At 37.6% G+C, this 23237-nt stretch overlaps 1 protein-coding gene across 2 annotated transcripts in view; it reads left to right on the top strand.

Annotated features, from left to right (window-relative positions):
- kirrel3 (kirre like nephrin family adhesion molecule 3) overlaps positions 1-23237 on the top strand; it is a 731102-nt gene that overhangs the window by 524194 nt on the left and 183671 nt on the right. For both annotated transcript variants that reach the window (XM_031905877.1, XM_031905876.1), the window contains exon 5: positions 8081-8238. In XM_031905877.1, coding sequence (XP_031761737.1) covers positions 8081-8238 — 158 coding nt within the window. The remainder of the gene's footprint in view (positions 1-8080; positions 8239-23237) is intronic.

The following is a 23237-nucleotide window of genomic DNA, read 5'->3' as shown; positions in this document are numbered from 1 at the left end:
TGTCTTTTGCCAATTATATTTGAAATTAGGTTAAAATGAAGTATTTTCTTGGAGTTGGTATATCCAATGGAAGGGCTTTCATCTTAGTGTCCAAATTTAGTTATTACCTGATGTAGATTGGGGAAAGATATTAACAGCTTTGTAATTGTCAAAAGTACATCATCCACATATAGGCATATTTTGTTTGATTGTAATGCCTCTATGTTTGGGTTATGTCATATCTGGCCAGCTAAAGGTTCTATGCATACGACAAAAAATAGTGGTGACATGTGACAGTTTTTTTGAAAAAAGACCAGAGTCCTTCCAAGTAAACCCAGCACACACATCCCTGCTGCGTTCCATGCAAGTCTTTTTTAATATGGATTTTTGTATTACTTTTTGGCCACACATGATGATTAGGAGCCGCTGCTTATAGCTGGACAGTCAGGGCCAATAGCCAACAGGATAGATTTAGTAAGGATTTTGAAGGAAGCAGGGGAACAGACAGAACAGGCAAGACTGGTATTGAATAAAGGCATATAAAAGAGCTAATGGAATCTTGAAGACTTGGTTGTCTGTGCAAATTACAGTTTTTCTCACCATCAAATTTACAGTTTTTCTCACCATCAACAAATGAACACTGGCATTTTGTTCTGAGTGTGAAGTCTTGGGCTGGTTCCATACAGCTTAAACTCTTGGTCCGCTCTCTCTCAATAGGTTGCTGTCTCAAACCTATTCACCACCAGAATGTCCATCCAACTTCCTCTTACTCCTGAAAACATGTCCTCATGAAACAAACCTTATAAATCACAGAGTGAAAAAACCTAATGGAATCTTGAAGACTTGGTTGTCTGTGCAAATTACAGTTTTTCTCACCATCAAATTTACAGTTTTCTCACCATCAACCACTGAACACTGGCCTTTGTTCTGAGTGTGAAGTCTTGGGCTGGTTCCATACAGCTTAAACTCTTGGTCCGCTCTCTCTCTCAATAGGTTGCTGTCTCAAACCTATTCACCACCAGAATGTCCATCCATTTTCCTCTTACTCCTGAAAACATGTCCTCCTGAAACAAACCTTATAAATCACAGAGTGAAAAAACCTAACCATAGCCATCTACAAATAACAGCTAATAATCTACTCAGTTTAAGCCTGGAGTTTAAACCTTAATATTGACTGGGTCCAGTAACTTAAGCTGGCCATACACATTATTAGGTAGTTTATCTGCCTGTGTATAGGACCCCCCCCCCCCCCCATAGACCTACTCAACGAATATCTTGCTTAGAATTGGCCAGATATCAATCGGGCAGGTTTGATTTTCCCATCTGATTTGGGACTGCATTGGCAATGGGTGCCTTTCCCTTAGGAATTCCCTTAGGTGGGCATATCGGTGGAAAGATCCACTTGTTTGGTGACCTCACTAAATGAGCGGATCTTATAGTGTATGGTCACATTTAGAGTGTACTGAAAGAATTATTTAAAATCATTTTAACAGCTCATTATGTTAAAAAAAGATTTTTCCTGCTTAAATGACATGGGACTTTAGGAATCTCTGATCTGTGTTATGTAAAACATAATAAGAAATAATCATTTATTACCCTAAAGACATATTAGCTAGAATGTAATAGAACTTTATTAAAACTTTTCTCATATCCTGTATTGATGGTAAATTAAGGTACACAGGTTTGTGTTTTTTTCATGATTGCAGAAAAAACACAGCAAAAAACTGTGAAGATAAGGAACCACGAATAGTATATATTGATTAAAGAAAAAATTAGCAAAAAGATGCCAGAAAAGATCAGCGAGGAAAAGATGGCAAGGTTCAATAGATGTCAATTGGAATTGTTTCTAACAACTATATGTATTTATTTTTCCAGTTTATCAAAACATTTGAGTTTTTAAGCCCCATTGAAAATCAATGGAACAATGTGATTCTCGCCAGTGTGCAACTTTTTTTCGGAGACAAAATGCACACAGCAATATTTTAAACATTTGAGTAGATACATTTTGATAAATCTGCCCCTAACTTGGTTACATAGCTAAGACTGCTGTCATTAAATGTATTTTAGTCTAGTTATCTGCCTGAAGAGAACAACAGTAATACACAAATCTACAGAAAAACTTATTAAATTTAAAGCACAGCCTTCATGCCTATATAAGCATTATGGATCAGAAGCTTGGTTATTATTAGTAAAATTGCATTATATACATTGAAAAATATTCTGAATCCTACCAAGCACTCTTCCAAGCTATATTTGGTGTGTTTATCTCAAGTTCACTCTCAGGAAGGAAATGTAGCACTTCACATTGATTTTAAAATGGAAGTCTCCAGTCAAGTGTTGCATAGATAAAAAGTGTTTAAATATTAGCTGATGTTGAAAAAAAGACCCTTGACTATGAAGTTCCAACATTTGATCAAGTAATGCCTGCCAAGTCCTTCAGACTCAGGATTAACATTTTTACTGTGAGTATTAATCACAATAGCCTTATTTATTTCCGGTAAAGACATTTTTTTTAGACTTATTATAAGCTAGACTTATTAAGTATGGCATGCCATGAACCAGGTTACCAAATTCAGGGCAAATTTGTATGGCACACCAGGAATCAAATTTAGGCAGTGGGTTGTGTGAGGCACACTTTCAGCAAAGATTAATTGCTGTTGAACTAGAAGAAATGCAGAATGTTGCAGATAGTTGTAAATAAAGCTTACAGAATTATTTTTTTCTCTGCTATCACTTTACATACCCTACTATGCCTATTGTTGTTGTTACTTACCTGGATTTCCTCCAGGATCAAGAAATCAAGAATCTTGGGTTAGTGACATTAATATACAGGGAGAAGCTCTGTAATGTGCAGAAAAGAGAGCATACATGTTGGTAAAAGAGATATAAAGGTAAATACAAAAAAAGTTAGGGTGTCAAAGGTAAACCCCCTATAATAAGAGTTTTTGTTAGTGAGCCAAAGACAGTTGTAGTTACCAATAGTCCTGCCTGCCCCCAGAGAAGAAGCAAAACTGCAGTTAAGAAGCACATTATGATAAAGAAAAAAATAGCCTGTCTGTATCTGTGTACATTTGAAGTTTGTTTGTGTAAGAAAGCAGCTTTAAAAATTATATATTTTTTGCTACCAAGCAATCTCTTTCTCTAATGACTTGACATAGCAGTAAAAATATTATTCATGTGAATGTAATATAGTATTACTGTATAGCTAGTATTACTAGTATTAGCCTCAAGTATTATTGGCAGAAGTGCAGTCATGATTAACATTGGTATATGACACATCTTAACCATATATGTAGGCCAAACTTATGTGGTAGCGTAGTTATTTGCAAGACTAAGGTCTTGGGTTTAATGCTGACCACAATACTATCTGCAAAAAAGTTTATATGTACAGTATGGGCTTCCTCCCATACTCTTGAAATCTAACCTAATGTGTGAATTATAATATCTATAAAGTAATGCGTATACATGCAGTATTTATGAACATAAGGACAAGCAATAAAATTCTTTCTTGACCACATATTGCCATATCACATATCATATAGAAAGTAAAAAATTCAAACTCCCCTCATGGGCCCAACTTACTACATGTCAGATACAAAAGAATACTAGGGATGTCTGAAATTAAGGAGACTGCAGCACAAAAAGCACAGGATTCTTCTTGGCGGGCCCAACAGAGTTTTATAAGCTGAGTGCAAGGATAACTATGCACTCTTATGGGAAGGACCCCTTCATTAAGTATGGAATAACATCTCATAAGATGCTATCTTTGTCATCATTCTGTGCCTTTGATGTAACTAAGTTTTGGGGAGCAAGGTATGAAAGCATAGGAACTGGTGCTCTGTTTCCCAACATCAAGCCCAATTGGAGTAGGTTGATTGATAATTATTTCTATATGCAAGGTTACAGTGTCCCAAGAGATACAATGAATGTAGACCAAAATACCAGAGATTTTTGGACATTCTATTGAGCACCAGAGATCGCTGTCTGTTTTGAAAATTGGAGTTCAGTGTTTGCTTTATTTTTTTTCTTGCTTAAAGTATAAATATTGGTATTATATATAATTAAAAGTACATTTCCTGTTGAAACTGGCTTTTGTGTGAATAGGTAGGAGGCTTTAAAATTGGAAGCTGTACTGGTACAGGAACTGATGACCAATGTCTTTAAAAACAAAGAAAAATAAAGAATAAAAAAAGGAAAATCAGTTACAAAAGAATTAATCCGGAGAAAATTCAAAAGGAATCATCAAAATCCAGCTGGAGGGGAAAACAGGATTTTTGCACTTTGAAAAATACTGCCCTTAGCAACAGTAGAACATATTTGTTTTCGGCTACTGGTTCTATAACAGCAATCTTTGTGTGTGTGTGTGCATGGGTTTTTATGCAATTATCATCCCCCTAAGACCAGTGTAACATAATATCTGCTATATCCAACACTGAGCCATGTATTGATTCTTGCTACAAGTGTATTAATAGAAATTATTTACTTTTAAATTGGTATTTTTATGACATGATTTTTCTTTCCAATGGCAGTCAATGCATTTATTATTTAGCTGTAAAAATCTGAGAAACACCAGGGAGTATTTATAATTTCATGCTTCTGTTTCCAAAATGATATGCAGTAGTATATATGTCAGATACCTGTAAAACCATAAAAACAACAAAGATGTTATTAAGACCTTTTAGATAAGTGGTATGTGACATTTCATGCCCATGGGGTTCCAAACTACATTTACAATATTATGGTCTTAGGATAATAAAAATTATTATATACATTTTGGGATACCATTCTTTTTCTAAGTTATTCTGCCATGGTATATAATATCCACAATTTTTTTTCCTAAAATATCTAAACACTAACAATGTCATTACCCTCATTGTTTAAAATGATGCTGTATTAAGACAATACTTGTTAGTGTAACACCTTGGGAGTAAATCCCTTTCTGCCACAGCGGCTTTTCAAGTAAAGCACCTGTAACATATGACATTCTTTTCTAGTGGAACCCTTGCTGAAGTGATGAAAGATGGCTGGAGCATAACTCCATGATCTTGCTCTGTCAGTAGAAATAGTGTAATAATTAAGACGCCAGTGGTTCTTAACCAGGAAGAGTAGATTTATTAAACAGCCAGGGTGCAGGCTGACAATTCTCCCATACGCTAAAAAATCCTTCTAGTTGTGCCTGCACCCAGAAGCACTGTATCCGCAAACAGCTGTTATCTGCCAACAAACGCAAGACTCGGCATTTGTTGTGAAGCCTACAAGTTTCCTAGAAATCCATTTTTTAGGAATTTGTAATACTTCTATCCAAATGACTAATCAAGTCCAATCAATTTTGTTAGACCAGTTTTGATCTAATCAGATAATATTATTATCTAACATAGTGCTAGTTTTCTCAGACCCCAAACAAAATACTTATTTGAGATGCCAAATTTTAAAAGGCTGGTAGCATATAAGGAGATTAGTTTTCTCATGTGGCAACTTAGGAAAATTGAAGCGACGTGTGCCGTCCCACCGGTGATTCACATTATTGCTGGTGGGGAGGCATTTCAGGGATATTAGTCACCCGTGGCAGTGAAGATTTATCACAGGCGACTAATCTCCCCATGTGCCACCAGCCTAAAAGACTATAGAATTTTGTTTTTTTAAAGAAGTGATTTTTATTTTTGTCTAGTTATTCTACCTTTTACCTTAACCCATTCAAATTAGGATAACCTTGAATTCCTGGTATCGTTGTCACTCATTATCAATTATCAATATTGGGGAAAGCGCCATCAATTTACGCAGCGCTTTACAGAATAGAGGGGTACAAAGACAGAACAGTTAACATGTACATATAAACAATTCACAAAAATGGTTTGCAGCTACATTTGGATGAGGATCGGAGACACTAGGGGGAGGGCCCTGCTCACAAAAGCTTACATTCTAAAATGGAGAGCTGAGACATAAGGTCAGGGTAACTAGCATGGTGTTAGAGTTTATGTAGTGACAGTAAGTGCGGAGTGAGAGGTGAAAACCAGTGGTTAGTGAATGCTTGAGGAAAGATTAGGGGTGCTCAGTGGGTAATCGCATTTCTGAGGGTTTAGGTTATAGGCTTGAGTGAAAAGGTGAGTTTTAAGAGACTCTTTAAAGTGACACTGACACTAAAAAACGACTCCTCAAAATATGAATGTACATAAAAAGTTGCCTATAGGTCATGTTGATTGATTTTCGCTGAGAGATTTGCTTTTGTAAATAATTGTTACTTGAAGTTCCTAAACCTGACTGTTTTGCCAACCTGACTGTCCCTTCTCAGCCTGTCAGTTACAGCTTCTAATGCTAACGGCCTCCTGCTGCACTAATATGGCAGCCCCCTTATAGGGGAACATGGGGGATCAGACAGGTAATATAAAAGCATTGGGCAAATACTTTTATGGCAAAAATGAAGGTCATGCAAAGACAATGTTATGATAGATGTAAAAAAAGGTTTAATTTCTGGTGTCAGTATCTCTTTAAAGGCTTGGAGAGTCTGCCTAATGGGACAGGGAATCATAATCATAATTGCAAATTCTCACCAAAACTTTACAATGACAATTACAAGAAAGGGTTACAATATAAACCTATGGGCTAAAGATTAGAAACGGAAATATTTTAGAACAATTTAGTTCAGCCATAAGACATTAATATATCATCCTCTTCTGTCTCCTAATTACTAACTATGATACTATAATTTTCTAGCATACTGTATGTCTGTGGGGTAAAAAGGAACAATTAAGATCTGTTGGAGAGTGATCTGCAGAGCAATGGTAAAGTGGTTAAACCATATCTGATTTGTACCCAGCATGCTTAATATCTATCTTTAATGTTCCCTAAAAGCTTTCAGAGATCTGCTGCCTACAGACAATAACATCAGTCAGAGTACAAACAATGCTCCACATTGAATTCTTTATGACCATCTGTACAATTCTCACAGCATCATATTCTTGCTCCCTCCCTCCCCACAGTACAGTATATCCTCCAAAACTAAAAAATATCAATGAACATTAACTCAATGAAATTTTGTTCCGCTAAAAAGAGGCTCCAGAAGATGACTACAAAAGAGCCTGCAGTGCAACTTAATCTATTTGTACACAAATGTCACTTTTAGTACACCTACTGTATGTGTTCAACATCAATAACAGCATTTGTTATTGATGTTGAACACATGTGTGCTTAACTAGGTGCAGGTCATTTGGTGTGTGTGTGGAGGGTGTAAACACAATCTGCAAAAAGAACCTGAAAGTAACATCTCCCTAAGACAAGTATTAATTCCAGGGCTTTCTTCCGTGTTTCCTGTACTTTGGAACTTGTGTTCTGTTAAATAGATAAGGCTAAACCAGCACACTGCTGCAACAATTTTTGTAAGAAGCATATATACAGACACAGGTTACTGATATTTGCTTTTTGAACAATATTGCACACTATGGGCCACATTTACTAATACACGAACGCTCTGTGTGTATTTGCGGCGACTTTTTCGTACCTTGCACAACTTTTTTGTACTTTACGCAACTTTTTCGTACTTGCGACAAAATTTGTGCTACAAAATCGTATTGTCGCGCCGAGTATGAAGGTTTCGGATTCATTCAAGCTTCGTTATCGTGACTTTCCTTGGGCCAGGTTGGAGCTGCAGAGTGCCATTGATTCCTATGGGAGGCTTCCAAAATCAAGCACAGAAGGATCAAAGTCGGAAAGGTTTTCCCGCTGTTTACAATCGTTCAGTCCGAAAATTTCAGATAGCAAATACGATATTATCGTGACTAATACGATTTTTTGTGATATTTGCGATCTTCAGAAATTATTGTATCCAATCCAAATTTTTCCCATTCGTGATTCAAACTCGTGATTTGATAAATGTGCCCCTTTATATACTAATCATTTTGCACCTATACAGATTTTTTTGCAACAGATTGTTTATTTGAGTCCTAGACCAAGAAGGATTACTTCTGTTTGCACCAAGCAAGTTTTCCTACACTGACTATTACAGCACTACTGTTTCCAAAATCTTAATTTGACAGTTTTGTAATAAAACAAAGGATAAGAAAAGTTTAATAACCACATGACCTGTATTGTATTTGTTTCCTGACAGTTCCTCCTGATGATCCAGTAATTACCGGTGGACCAGTAATTAGCATCCGAGCTGGTGACCCACTAAATCTGACTTGTCATGCAGACAATGCAAAGCCAGCAGCTACCATTACCTGGATGAAGAATGGAGAGGTCTTAAATGGAGCAACATATTACAAGGTCAGCATTTAAAGCTTCAAATGTTATTGTAATTACTATTGTTATTATACTGCAACACATTTATTACTTGGGCCAGAAACATAACAAGTGTTATAGTGGATATATGTATTTAGGTTGAATAAGAGGTACAAGTAAGAAATCACACATTACGTAATGGCTTTTATAATTGAGAGAAATGTATTTAAAGCATTAGGACCCTCACTATTTCTTTTTACAAAGAACAAGTGGGCTCTAATCATGCAAGCTATCTGGCGTATATATATATATAAGCTTTTGGCAGAGTGTTGACAATACAATGATATGGAGATCATTTTTTTTGTGGATATTCTCAGATTCATTTTACATAAGAATTACTTTTATTCGGGACAGGTTTTATCTACAGATACGGGGGAGGGCCATGGGTTCCAAGGTCTTTTATGAGTTGGTTTGAGGAGGAACATGCATATCATAATGTACTTTTCACTATGCACTGTTGAGCGTGGTGGAGGTACATCGATCACGTGTTTCTCCTGTGGCGTGGCAACCTGGAATCCCTGTCCGCCTTCTGTGATTAAATAAATAGTGCCCATCAGGATATTCAATTCACTATGACAGCAGATATTCACAAGATAGTGTTGATGTTGAGGTTACTAGAAATTAACATACTGTAGTTTCTCTACACGTATATACACGAAACCTACGGATCGTAATCAATTGCTAAGATTTGATAGCTTTCATCCTACATCTGTTAAAAAATCTATCCCTACTAGTCAATTTTGACGTGTAAGCCGGATAGCGAATGATCCGGATGTTGCTGGGGGGGATCTGAGCAAAATGGAAAGGAAATTGATAAATAGAGGTTATCCTTAACACATATTGCAGGAAGGTTTACCAAAAGTAAGGAAGCATGGTGAGACTGGTCAACAACATAAACCACAAATAAACCTTTTCAGTTAGGGCTGCGCACCCTATGTTCTGATATAGTCAGATCCGGATAAGACACCCTGGCCGTCTCTAACAATCACTAATGAATAGCACATTCAGTTTTTCTCTCTTGAGACGAGGCGGCAACATATGTTGCGAATTTGCAAAAGTATCAATTTCGGCATTCTCCACCGAAGCATCTAAGTGTGGATGGTTTGCTACATTATTCTGTCACATAAGCTGCAACATCTAGGGCACAGTAGTTTTGAGCAAATTCAAGGCAGCTTCAGGTTACCTTATATTTAATGTTAAGGTCGTGGTTCACCTCACGCGATTTTTACTGGGGTTTATTTTGATACACGGATTTTTCTTTTATTTTGCATTATTAAAGGTTACGTTTTAGCTATTATTTCTTTAACCAACATCTGTTTTTGGAGGGTCATTTTGCCTGCTATTAACTTTTGGGTAATGGTGCATTTGATCGAAGTCTAATTAGGGACCCCCCGTTTGGGTGTTTCTCTATTTTCTTCTTCTGGATATACATATATACCTCATTTGCACATTGCCCTGTGGGTCCCTGTATAATTGATTTAATTCCATAAGTGGAATCACATCAGCATCTATTTGAGAATGATATTTGAGTGTGGGCGGTGCAGCTACTTCTTTCTTTTCTTTTTAATAAACCAAAAATGGACCAACAGATGACTTTTGTTTCCCAATATCATGCTCATAGTAGTCGACTGCAATCTATTTTACATAAGCACTGGCATTTACTAAGGGAGTCATACCCCTCGATTGCAGTCTTCCAATGTTCTCCTATGATGTCTTATCGTAGGTGCAATACCATAGGGGGCAAATTGGTAAGAGCGGAGGTCTTCCCTGCTCCCAGGAAATTTACTTTCCTGGGGCCACCAAGGGAGGGGATGTGTAAATGTAAAGGTTGCTCCCAATGTTGTTTTGTGTTGGTGGGACCTCAGTTTGTTGACCTTCAGACAGGTAGATCATATAAAATTCATGGACACAACACGTGTGACACCAGCTTTGTGGTGTACATGTTAATGTGCCCATGTAATTTGATCTCTATTGGAGAAACTACTCAAAAAGTAAGAGATAGATTTTCACAGCATAGATCTTCTGTAAATACGGGAAACAGCATTCTTCCGGTGTCCAGACAATGTCTAGAAATTTGGCACACAGCAGAGGATTTAAAATATTGGGTGATACAGCACATCCCTCCTCCTAGGAGAGGTGGTGATTGTGTTAAAGTGGACCTGTCACCCTAAGAAATAAGTCCAAATTATTTTCTATATTGTTAGTTGAGCAAAATAAACTTTACTTACGCTATATAAATAATATAAATCTTGTTTCCTTCCGTCTTGGAATTACTCAATCAAAGCAAGCAGGCAGGCACCATTTTGTGGACACTGTTATTAAGACAAGCTTTGTATCATGCCAAAATCTTGTTTCTGTGCCAGAATGGGGGACCTGATACCCATGCCCATGCACTGGCTACACAATCAGATGAGAAGGAGGGAGGGGAAACATTAGATGTGCAGTGACATCTAGGAAGTGCTGAATGGAAAGCTAAAGTTATTGTCAGCCCCGCCTCTATGCCTAAGGCATAGAGGCGGGGCAAGCAATATATGATTGACAGCTGTGATTTTTAAATCCCTTTATAATGGGTTTGGATGTGTTAATATAAAAATGAATTTGGGTTTCATGTTTAATTTGAACAGGATTTTTATTATACAGATTTTCATGTCTGGGTGACAGGTCCACTTTAAATTACTTAAAAAAACTGAGGTTGAGTGGATCCATCGTTTAAATACTTTGGCTCCAAATGGGCTCAACAAGGACTTTGATCTGCATTTATTTTTATAATATACTTGCTGTTGAGTACATTTGTTGTGATATGTAATATTATTTTTGATTAGTATTGTTTCTTTTTCTTTTTTTCTTTGTTTTTCTATTCATGTCAGGTACCACTTATACTTGCCAAGTGTTGTTTCTGTAATAAGTATGTTTTAGGACTTTTGTACTGAAAACTTTGAGTCATTTCTATGTACTGATATTATGCATAGGTTGCAGGGGTTAATGTGCCGGCTCCTGTAGACATGGTATACACTGTTTGTGTATCCCCTCTCCACGGTGACCTGTCACGTCACTTCCGCTTACAGGCTATACAAGAAAGTAACACGAACGCGGATCACTGTTTGTGATAGCCACGAGGTACGCTTGAGAAAGGGGGTGGGATGCCCCTGAAACGTCGCGTTTATGTGGCATACAGGACTGATAAGTATGAATTTTTTATATTGCTGTGAGCATTGCTGGCATATATTTTTAACAATGCTTTAATAAAAGCTACGTTTTATTACTCAGTTGGACGCTATATCTATACTGTATATATAAAGTTTGGGAGAGCAGACAAAAAAAACAACACATTTAGACAAAATACACAGTTGCACACAGAACCCTTCCCACAGCTCTGGGCACCTTCCTTAACCACTTTGATGCCAATCAGAAATAAGATCATATATCAGAATATATATCAGAAATAAGATCTCGCTCACATAGACATCAGTTATCTGAGAAATATACAGAAAATATTATTATCTGCCTATATACATCAGTCATCTGAGCAATAGATAGAAAATATTATTATCTGTCTATATAATATAGAGAATTTGAAGATTTAGGGGCATATTTATTATAAATCTAATTGGGGAATCTAAGGTGTTCAAAGTGTTTCAAAGTGCTTCAGTCTATATGATATTTATTTCACCCATCTAACTTTTAACTTGACTAAGTTAGGAGGACAACTCCCTTCCCCCCCACAGGAGATCCCAGCAGTTACACGCTCAGCTCAGGGCAGGGAATAAAAGCAGGACCCTCCCTGGATGTGAGCTCACCAGATTTCGGTGGGTAGAAGGAGCATCCCTCCCTCCCTGATAGGTTGGATTCAGTAGTAGCAGTGTGGGGGTGGGGTCGACTTTGAGCCTCAGAGGAAATTAAAAAGGTGCAGTTGGAAAAGTGAGTGGGTAACTGGGTAGGCCTAGGGTCCTCAGGGAGATGGATAATCCTAGAATGGAATATGGATTGTAGACAGGATACAGACTTGTGGCTCAGGGTCAGACTTTTTTGGAGGATATAAGTCATTTGACTGCTGTTTAATGTTTGGATTTACAAATGGTTTAATACAAGCTATTGTTTATATATATATATATATATATATATATATAATTGCTGATTTATATTAAATAATTTGCAAGTTGTCCGTTGTTTTATTGTGGTAACAGGGGTAGGGTAAAGGGGCACAACAGGCTCGACGTTGCATTAGTCATGATACTGTTGCTTCTGTAATTTATTTTCCTTAAAAATCTTTTTCCTGTTTTTTTTTTTGCTCATTTGTGTTTCTTGTGTGTATTGTGGAAACATCTCTTTGTACTATATTTTTGTAATCAACTATTTGCAATTGCACGCTTATCCCTAATGTACACTGTACTCAGTAGCATAAATAAAGGTTTATAATAAAAATTGGGGATTGTACATGTGTTTGAATACTGTCTAAATCTGACTAGTGAATCAGACAGAAATGGGTCCATTTAGTGAAATCTGAGCTACTTTTTATTCCTAGAACGTTAATTGCATTCAAGCAATTTATACTGTTTACTACGCATTAATTTTTTCTGTAATCAAAGTCCTTATTTACTTTTGTCTCTACGAGCTATGGCACTCAGGGCATTTTATCAATTTGTCTGCCGCTTCCATCAGTCAGCAAACAATGGCAACAAAACGCCTCTCTTCGTCCTGCGAATGTAAATCACCATGACATAGAGCTGTGATAGGCAGACCTCAGTGCAATCTGCTTGCTTGAGCATTTTAATAAACTCTATACACTATGGGGATCACTTACCAATGCATCGCAGCGCTGTAATAGTCGCAGAGGCAAAACTTTTGCCCTGCACATAAGCATATTTAACAGTATAGTGCAAACACGGTCGCTTAAAGTTTCATGCGCTAGTTTTGACGCAAACTGCTGCGCCATACAAACATGCACATATGATGTTGCAAAGCTGCATATATGATGACGCAAAACTTGTCATAAATTATGTGCATAGATGGCGCAAGCTAATGCTCTAATAAGCCCATACTAACTACATGTTTCCTAACTTAAAGGAGAAGGAAAGGCAAAGTGCCAAAATGTTAGGCACCCCCAAGTGACTTTAATCGCTTACCTTGTACCCCGGGCTGGTGCCCCTGTTAGGAGAAAACAGCACCAGCCTGGGGTACCTGTAGCGAGCGCTTCCTCCTTCCTACTCGCGTTTCTGCTTATTATCCGGGACAGACGCATGCGCAGTAAAGTGAAAAGCCGACTTCTCTGTTAAAGTTCGGCTTTTCACTCTACTGCGCATGTGCGCGCAGCGAACCAGGAAGGAGGAAGCGCTGGCAGCTACCCCGGGCTGGTGCTGTTCTCTCTGAACAGGGGCACCAGCCCGGGGTAAAAGGTAGGCGATTTAAGTCACTTGGGGGTGCCTAACATTTTGGCACTCCCAAGTGACTTTGACTTTCCTTCTCCTTTAACAAGCTAGTCAGTTGGTGTTTAAATGGAAAAAAGATGTGAAAAACTCGATCACATTAACAAGGGAAACTGCATTTATAGATTAGAACAAAGTTAAAAAAGGGTAAATGTTATTAAAACATTGTAAACAAATTAACAATTATATTTTTATAATAATGCTAATTAACATATCATAAATCTGAGAAACATTAACATGGTTTTATTCATGACATACCTAAATTAGTCTATTGTAGTGCAAATATGCGTATATACTAGCACAAATGGTGAAGAACGCGCAGTCAGAACTACGCCACAAATGAACAGGCATAAAGATTTCAATGCAGCTGTGCCTGCGCAAATCTGCCCATATATACACGCAAATAGCACATATATAGTCGCAAAGGGCGCACTCACGCAATAATCGGGCACTTAAAACACGCCCCTAGCCACACCCCCAAAAAACACGTTGTTGCTAAATTTTTGTATCCGAACGATCATAAACGGCGGGAAAACCTTTCTGACTTGGCACTCTGCAACTCCGATCTGGCCCAAGGAAAGTCATGATAACGAAGCTTTAATGGGCCTGATTCACTAAAGTTTATCGCACTCTTTTTTGCGGTAAAAAAGACGCGACAATTAGCGCGCGATTCACTACCGCATGCGATAAGTCGCATTTTCGCATGCAGTATTTCTCACGCTAGTTTTACCGCATACGTTCATTTCCGTGCTGAAAAGAATATGATCGCATGATTCACTATAACTTTTGCGCGCTAAATATCGCATTCGGCTATGCGAAAATTAACACCTACTACAGGCAGGCGAAAAATTATACAAAAGTACAGTAAATGATTTTTTGCAATAAAATATGGACTTACAGTGTTATTTATTCAAGTATGTGTTTCCCCTAGAGTGCCGCCAGTTTGCAGGGAAATGGTCATTTTTAATACAGTAATTTTCTGCAAGTATTGGCGTGTATGGCTAACATGGCGTCCGTTCATTTGCGCGACTATTTATATTTGGCTACAAGTGATGAAATGTTTCGCCAGGCATGGATTTGCAGCGAATTTTTGGATGTGCATTGAATTTTTTTGCGGCGGATTTTTTCATGCGTTTCGCAAAACAATCCGCCAATGGCAAAACGCCTGAAAAAATTTGCCATGCAAAAATTCACCGCACATACAAAAATTTATACAAGCGTCAAAAAATAATAGTCACAGCAACAATTTTTTTGCCCGCACAACATTTTTGCCGTTTCGTGGATCTTTCGAAAGATTTGTTAATTTTCACTAAAGATAACCAGAACACATTTGCTCATCACTAGTGGCTACTATTTATACGCATCTACTATTTATATTATACCATTTATATGCTACCATTTATATGTGGCTAATATTTATATACACCATTTATATGCGGCGACAATTTTTATACACTATTTCTAAGCTACCATTCATATGCGGTGACTATTCGCGGGCGTAATTTAGCACATGTACCAGCAAATACCGCATTGAAATAGTCTTCGCGAGTTAAATAACGCATGCAATATCGCGCGTAAAAAAGCGCGAGTATGCTTATAGTGAATTGTGTGAAAAATCGCCAAAATTAAGACGCGGTAAAATTTTTACCGCACGCTATAAATAGCGCACGTTAAATCGCACTTTAGTGAATCAGGCCCAATGAATCCAAAACATACCCGTTGTGAAAAATACGATTTTGTCACGCAAATTGTTGCAAAGTATACCCAAATTAACCGGAAAGTTGCAAAAAAATACGCACAGTTCAAAAACTTCGAAAAAATACAAATTTTTTTATATTAGGACTCAATCGTACTTTGATAAATGTGCCCCTCAGTGTTAGAGAATACGTGAACAAAATCCAAAATTTGATACATTGGTGTACATTGGCAGCCAATCATAGAACAAAGTTCATCAGATGGGGTGCTTTAAGCATAGTAGAATTTAAAGCTGTGACAGGTGGATGAGGCCATTTTTTATTTGCACTATTCTCGGCCAAAGCGGAATAGCAGACAAAATGCTGTGTATGCTATCACTCTAAAGACAGGTAGTATAATCTTTTTAAAGGGGTTGTCCACCTTTTCGCACTGCTACCCAAAAATTATAGATTATGTTCCCCTGAGTATGACAATATATGCCATGCAAAAACTGTGTATCTGTGTATCTGTGTGTCTGAATAAGTTGTTGAAAACTTACTGTAATAGCTGCAGTTCACACAGAAAAACTTTTCAAGGAGGAGGAGTGTCTCTTCTCTGCAGTGTGAGTCACATGGCAGCTTTCCCCCCTGCTCCCCCCTCCCTCGCGGAATGTTCATAGCAGGAAACAGCAGCAACAGGGATCATGTTACCTACCTGCAGCCAATCAGAGGACAGGCAGGAAGAAAGAGACAGGAAGCAGACCTGCCAGTAGCTTTAGAAGCTCCTACTGCCAGTTCTTAGTGTTACACAGAGCTTCAACACACTGACACAGGCTTGTGCAGAAAGGGGTCGGTGACCCTCTCCCCTGCTGCCTCCACTGACTCCTGTCCTATAGAGAAACGCTATCTTCAGAGGTAATTTTCTTTAAAACAGTAGACATTTTCTTAAAGAGATAGTTTACATATTTTATCAAAATAACCTAATCTGCTAAAATAGCTTCATTTATGAGAAGGTGAGCCACCCCCTTCATACATAGCTTAGGATGGCAAAACATTTAAGCCACACCTTTGGATTGCTGTATTGCTTTGATCGACTGATTTGGCCAATAGACCAAATTAAAGGATTCTCAAAGGAGGCCGAGGCAATCTATTGTTTCTGGTAAGGCTGTACCAGAGTGAGATTTATGCTAAGGCCCATTGTTTTCAAATGAGCTTAAGACATTTTAGATAATTTATCCATCCATGTTGTCATGGCATAAAATTACAACAAAAGATCTGAGGATTAAATTCTACAGTGCATAACAGTATTGGTTAAATACACACTATAAATGTAAGGCATTTTTAAGCATTGAATGAAATGCATTCCTTATTAAAATTTTAAAATATTGGCATCACTTGACTGGATTTTCAAACTTAATTATTTTTGTGGTATAGGTTTTTATTACAGGTATAGGACTTGTTATCCAGAATGCTCTGGACCATGGGAATTTGGATCTCCATACCTTAAGTCTACTAAAAAAATCAATAAAACATGAATTAAACCCAATAAGATTGTTTTGCTTTCTATACTGATTAATTATATCTGAGTTGGGATCAAATACAAGGTAATTGTATTATTACAGAGAAAAAGGAAATCACTTTTAAAAATTTGAATTATTTGATTAAAATGGAGACAGACTTCCCGTAATTCAGAGCTTTCTTTATATCGGATTTTCGGATAATGGATACCTGTACTAAATTACATTGTGTACATTGTGAATAATTAGTTCTACCATTTTTTTTTTTTTTTTTTGCAATATTTGTTTTTAGGCTGCCATCTCGGTTTATTGTGCCTGATCCTGACTTTCAGAAAGGGCAAGCACTACACAATGGACCTCCATTTAGATAAGCTATTGTTTCTCCTACATAATGTAACTGGAGTCATGACTAGAGAGCTGGATTAGACTTTTACTTTTGGGTGCTGTTCTCCTACCTAGGATTTCATAGGAACATTTTTAGCAATGCAGGTGTCAAGGAACCTTGTTACCTTCCCATTGTTCTGTTGACAGACTCATGGGGGTGGGAAGCCCCATATCAAATTTCAAATTTAAATATTAAAAAAATCTGTTTGCTCTTTTGAAAAATGGATTTCAATGTAGGATGCTGCTGAAGGAGTGCTACAAACTGATGCATTTTATAAAAAACATGTTTTCCCATGACAGAATCCCTTTGACTTCCGCTGTACTTGTGACAGTACTCAATCTAACCTACACTATGGTGTTGATTAGCTGATACATAGCCATTATCTACACACATGAGTTTAAATGCACTATGACTATATAATGTGTTGGTGTGGTGGTCAGCTGCTATTGCTTCCACTGTATAATGTGTTTGGGACAAGTGACCACTTTTTAATGTATTTTGTACTAGCGAAACCAGAAGCTTTATGTTTCACTTGTTCACAGGTTTTGCATTAGTCACTGTGCCAAGTATATAATATGTTAAGGAAAAGAATAAATTATTATAGATGGTCATTTTTGGCAGAAACTAAGGTTTTTACCTTTTACTGATCCTTCATTATTAGGGCAATGGCTGTAAAATTTGGAAATATAATAGAATTAACAAAAATAGTGTCAATTCAAATATTTTCTCTGTGTAATGTGTAACGTTCTGGTTTTTTAGATGTGTTATTAATATGCACTACACCCCCAACAGTTTGGTTGCTTATCTCCACTGCTCTCTAAACCTGCTACCTATTAGAACTACATTTTATTGAAAATCATCCTGTTTTCTGATAGGTTTCTCATCCTGGCAGGCTTAGACTCCTGTTTTGTTACTGAACCGCAAGAGATTTTACAGAGCCATTTACTTATATGTATCTGCTCCAAAACAGCCTAGTCTATAATCCCTAAGGCCACTGCAAACAGATAATTAAAAATGCACTCCACAGCAGATAACCTTCTAGAAATGAAGTGAAAACTGTGCCGGTTCCTTCCCAGAATGCTTTGAGGCTCACCACGCTCTATGGTGGCTCCACTGAACCAAGAGAATAAGAGAAAATTGAAAGCTTTTGTATGCAGTTAGCATATCATTACTTTCCCCACATTTCTTTGTGCCTCAGAAAACACCACAAAAGGATAAAAAAAATTGTATTTGGTTTCTTAGAATGGAAAAAGTTGTATGCAGCAGACTATTTCAATAATTTGGATTTCAATTTTCAACCCTTTCCTGCCTGTGTAGCAGTATACAGTATATTAGCTATGCCCTGTAGCTTATATGTTTGGAAAAGATGAATATAAAAATGGATATGAGTTGAAAATAATTAGTTTTTTTTGCTAAATAGTGAATTATAGAAAAAAATTGCTTTTATAACAGGTTCAAAAGAATTTTTGAAAGAACAGATTAAAGCAATGTCAAACAGGTTATATGTAAACTATATTATGCATTAGATCAGATTTGGAAAATAGCAGAAACCTGATGTTACCTCTGTTTCCGTCGGTGAAGCTCCTTTTGGGAATTCTTTTGTTTTCTCAGTAATACAATGTGTGATTGCTCATTCTATTATCCTAATAGAACATAACACAATTTTCTTTGAATTTTATGTTTCTCAGATTACAATGACTTTCTTTCCTTTTATGCATTTTAGGTCCAAGGAAAATCTTATGATTTAGGATCATTGATACATTTTGTTTGTTTTACACAAGAGATTGGAATTGCAATCTCTTTATACCTTATTAATTAATAGAGCAAATACTGTTCCACTTTGAAGGGCAACCACACTTCATAAGTCTTTGGTAATGAAATTCCACAAACAATGTCAATAAGATTATGATTTTATTTGTCTAGCATTATTATATTAAAATTCAATTTAAAAGGTCAATTTTTTGTTGGGATACTTATGTGTGATTATCTACAACCCTTGCAGACTGGTTAAGGGTACATATGGTTAGCTGTATTAGTTTAGGTTACCACGCTAGAGTTGTATGACAGATCCTTCATAATTTAGGTACAGGTATAGGACCTATTATCCAGAATGCTCAGGACCAAGGGTTTTCTGGATAAGGGATCTTTCCGTAATTTGGATCTCCATACCTTAAGTCTACTAAAAAATAATTTAAACATCATTAAAACTCAATAGGATTGTTTAACCTCCAGTAAGGATTAATTATACCTTAGTTGGGATCAAGTACAAGGTTCTGTTTTATTATTACAGAGCAAAAGAAAATCATTTTTAGGAATTAGAATTATTTGCTTATAATGGAGTCTAGTGATGAGTGAACCTGTCCCATTTCGCTTCGCCATAAAATTCACAAAACGCATTCGTTGCACGATTTTTTTTGGCGGCCACATTTTTTTTGGCGTCCATGTCTTTTTTGACATGGACGCTCCCATTTTGACACGCCGCGCCCAATTGTTGGTGTGACTGCACTTAATTTGACGTGATTGCATCTTTTTCTAACGCGCAATGTTTTTTTCTGCGGCTAATTTTTTACGGTAATTTCGCAAAACAAGTGCAGAAATTCGCTGCGAATCCATGCCTGATTCCAACTCAGCAGCTGTTGCTGCTTCCTGATGGATAAATATAAAAATAAGCTGAGACCCGTACAGGGAAGCATTCTTTCTGATAATGCAGTTTGGCTGTCTAAGGGCAGTGGCACACGGGAAGATTAGTCGCCCACGATAAATCTTCACCTCTGCGGGTGAGTAATCTTCCGTATATGCCATCCCACCGGCAAGAATGGCATACGCATCGCTTCGGTCACCCAAAGGAAACTTTTGCCTCACAAGGAAACTTCAGACGACGTTGGGAAACCGAAGAACGCGTATGCCATCCCACTGGCAATTTACATTCTTCCAGTGGGATGGCATATAGGGGAGATTAGTCACCTGCGGTAGTAAAGATTTATCATGGGCGACTAATATCCCCATGTGCCACTGCCCTAAACAGTCTATGCTTACAAATTCCTAGGCAAACAAAGTAGGATAAGGTGAATACATTTTATCTGCATAGAGATATAATTGTAAAAATTTTCCACATTTTCATAGAGATTTTTATCCCATGTAAACAAATGTGTCATGATCTTTGTAAAGCTATATTGTGTGACCTATGCTTTCCCTGTTATTGTTTAAATTGGTCTGTGGTGTTTTAAATGTATATAACAAAGCAAACATCATGCATCTCATGGGTTCAGCAATTACATCCTCAAGTTCTCCAAAACAGGGCATTGTTCCTGAAAACCATAAAACTCCTCTCTGCTACTCTATTTCTTAGGGCAGGGGCACACTGGGAGATTAGATAAATTTTCACTACCACGGGCTAATCTCCCCAATATGCCATCCCACCAGCAAGAATGTAAATCGCCGGTGGGATGCCATACGCATTCCTTTCAGTGGCCCGAAGTTGCCTCACAAGGAAACTTCAGGCGGCTTTAGGAAAGTCAGACTTTTCAAAGCGTGGCCAGGACAAGATTTTGACAATACATATAAAATATATATGATTTACTTGCTCTCTACCCTATATTACTGAGGGGTGTCAAATGTTAGGCACTGAATTCCCATTGAGCTCCTTTTAGCAGAAAACTGCACCAGCGCACGATACTTCTTTGGTGGCGATCCTCTTCTTTCAACATATAAAATACATATTTGGTATCACAGGTGCCATAATTCGAAAGTCTAATGTTTGTGCCCTATGTAGTGTAATTTACACTACATATAGAGTTCAGAAAGGGCACAAGTCTGCTGTTTGTATTGACACAGCAATGGAAATCCTGGAATTAACCTCAGATAGAATGTGGCTAAAGCTCCAGGGTTCTGCTGCTTTTATAGGAACATTTGCATGCGAGTCAAAGTAGGAGCAAAAGTTGATTGAAATTGATTGATTGATGATTGGAATTAATAAAGAAATGTAAATGTAGCATTATGTCATAATAATGCAACCTGCCCAAGAAGGCAACATAGTAAGTAGCTGCCTCTATAATTTCTCCTCATAATTTAGAGTGAAACATGCCGCCAGTTACACTCCCCAGCCCAGACACAGCCACCGACTGGGTGCCAGAAAGGAAAGCCCTGGAGCTATAAGCGCAGGGGCTGCATGACAAGGGATCCGAATAGCCTGCAGCCAGATTACACTGGTTTATGTTTAGAGATTGGCAGAACTAGGGTCAACTGTGATTAGGTAAGAAGGAAAGAGTTAAGGCAGGAGAAAGCCGGCCTGGGGGGCGGAGAAAATGAGAGGGATGTGATGTCAGAAAAAGAAGCACTCACTTCCGCATCTTCTGAGCAGGTAGAAACATCCCACCCACCCTCCCCCTTTTTGCATATTTTGCAAAATGTCAGGAGTTTCTCTTCTTTTTGTTTTCATATTATCTATTAATAACTGAATGTGGAGTTTTTTTCTGAATGCATTGTTATATTGTGCTTTCATTGCTTTTCGGTGTAAACTTGAGAGTCAGCATTGTATTTAATTCATGTTAACTACAATTGCTTGATCCAGGGAATGTTTCCGATCGCCAAAGGGGGTCAGGAAGGAATTTTTTCCCTCTTGAAGCATAATTGGCACTAGCTTCAGGTTGGGTTTTTTGCCTTCCTCTGGATCAAAACAGTGGATATATGATAATATATTTTAAGTTTTATTTGTCACAGCAGTGGTAGGACCTTGCCAGAGTACTGCACAGGTCATTTTAGCAGAGGGAGAAAGGAGGTTCTCTCCTGTGACTGCACAGTGGATTGATAGATACAGACACTACTACTGCTTGTGCTTGGTGAAAGCCTGCTTGGATTTCCTATCATCGAGACACTGCAGATCCAGGACCGGCAGCAGGGCTGCTGAACTTCTCTCATGGTTGGTAATGTAGCTCCTGCTGGTAGCAGAGTTTGGGGCCATCCTCTCTGTAGGTAGAGGCAGTCTAATACTCATTAAAGTCTTCACTGAGGAACGGCAGAGCATAGTAGCAACCTCTTATGAAATTATGGCTTTAGAATATTGCCTTGGGTTAGGCTGGCAAGGTCCTATTTATTTGATAAAATGTGAATTAATGCTGTGGCCATTTTCTCCACCTCTGTCTCCTGGTGTTTCATTAAGGTATGTAACAAAGGGGTTCAGTGGGGTGCCTCAAGGCGAAGGGTCAATTGAGGAGTCCCCTTGTCATGAACTATACCATAATAAAGACAGATAGATCATATGAATAAATGCAAATAATTATTATTATTCTGTAAGCTTTTCCTTTTTTCTCATTCTAGGAATGCTTTTTTGAGCACTGTTAATCAGTTATAGTTGATATATGCACTCTTATTAGCTTGGCAAAAACTGCAGATGCAATTTTAAAAAGCATACATTTGTTTAATACATGCAAGTTTATCTATATTTGAGACTCTAAATACCTTTTCAAAGGGAAAAGAGATTCATTTTAGCAATAGATTTACTTAGACCCTGGCTGTTCCAACACTAAGGCAGAATTTTGTGCCTGTGCTTCTGATGTGAGTGCGGAGAACGACAGCCACATTTGTCACTAAAGCTTGTTGCTTGTCACTAATGAAGTACTTTGACTAACTTCACAGCAGTGAAGCCAATTATTTAAGCCTCTGTTTACTAGAATGTTTTATTATTTATAACATCAGCAAAATGAAAGTAAGTTGGGGTAAATTAATTTCTGTTTACAGAAATACATGGCAGAGTCAACCTGTAAATAAAAAAGTAATGACATCCCACAGAGTCTGATATCACCCAACAGATCTTTCAATGAACATGCCTCTATAGACCAAAAAAGAAAAAAGCTTTTTCCCTGCCTTTGAATAAATGATTGTAATGAAATCATAGATATATCCCAGCAGTTTTACGTCGACTCAGACACTCTTTCTCTGCTATTTCACACTGCTCCGATGAAAGTCAGAACAAACGATGCATCTACAT

The sequence above is a fragment of the Xenopus tropicalis genome, chromosome 7 (assembly GCF_000004195.4).
Source record: "Xenopus tropicalis strain Nigerian chromosome 7, UCB_Xtro_10.0, whole genome shotgun sequence".
Taxonomy (NCBI): Eukaryota; Metazoa; Chordata; class Amphibia; order Anura; family Pipidae; genus Xenopus; species Xenopus tropicalis.
Note: the sequence above shows the minus strand (reverse complement) of the source record. Positions and strands in the feature narration are given on the sequence as shown.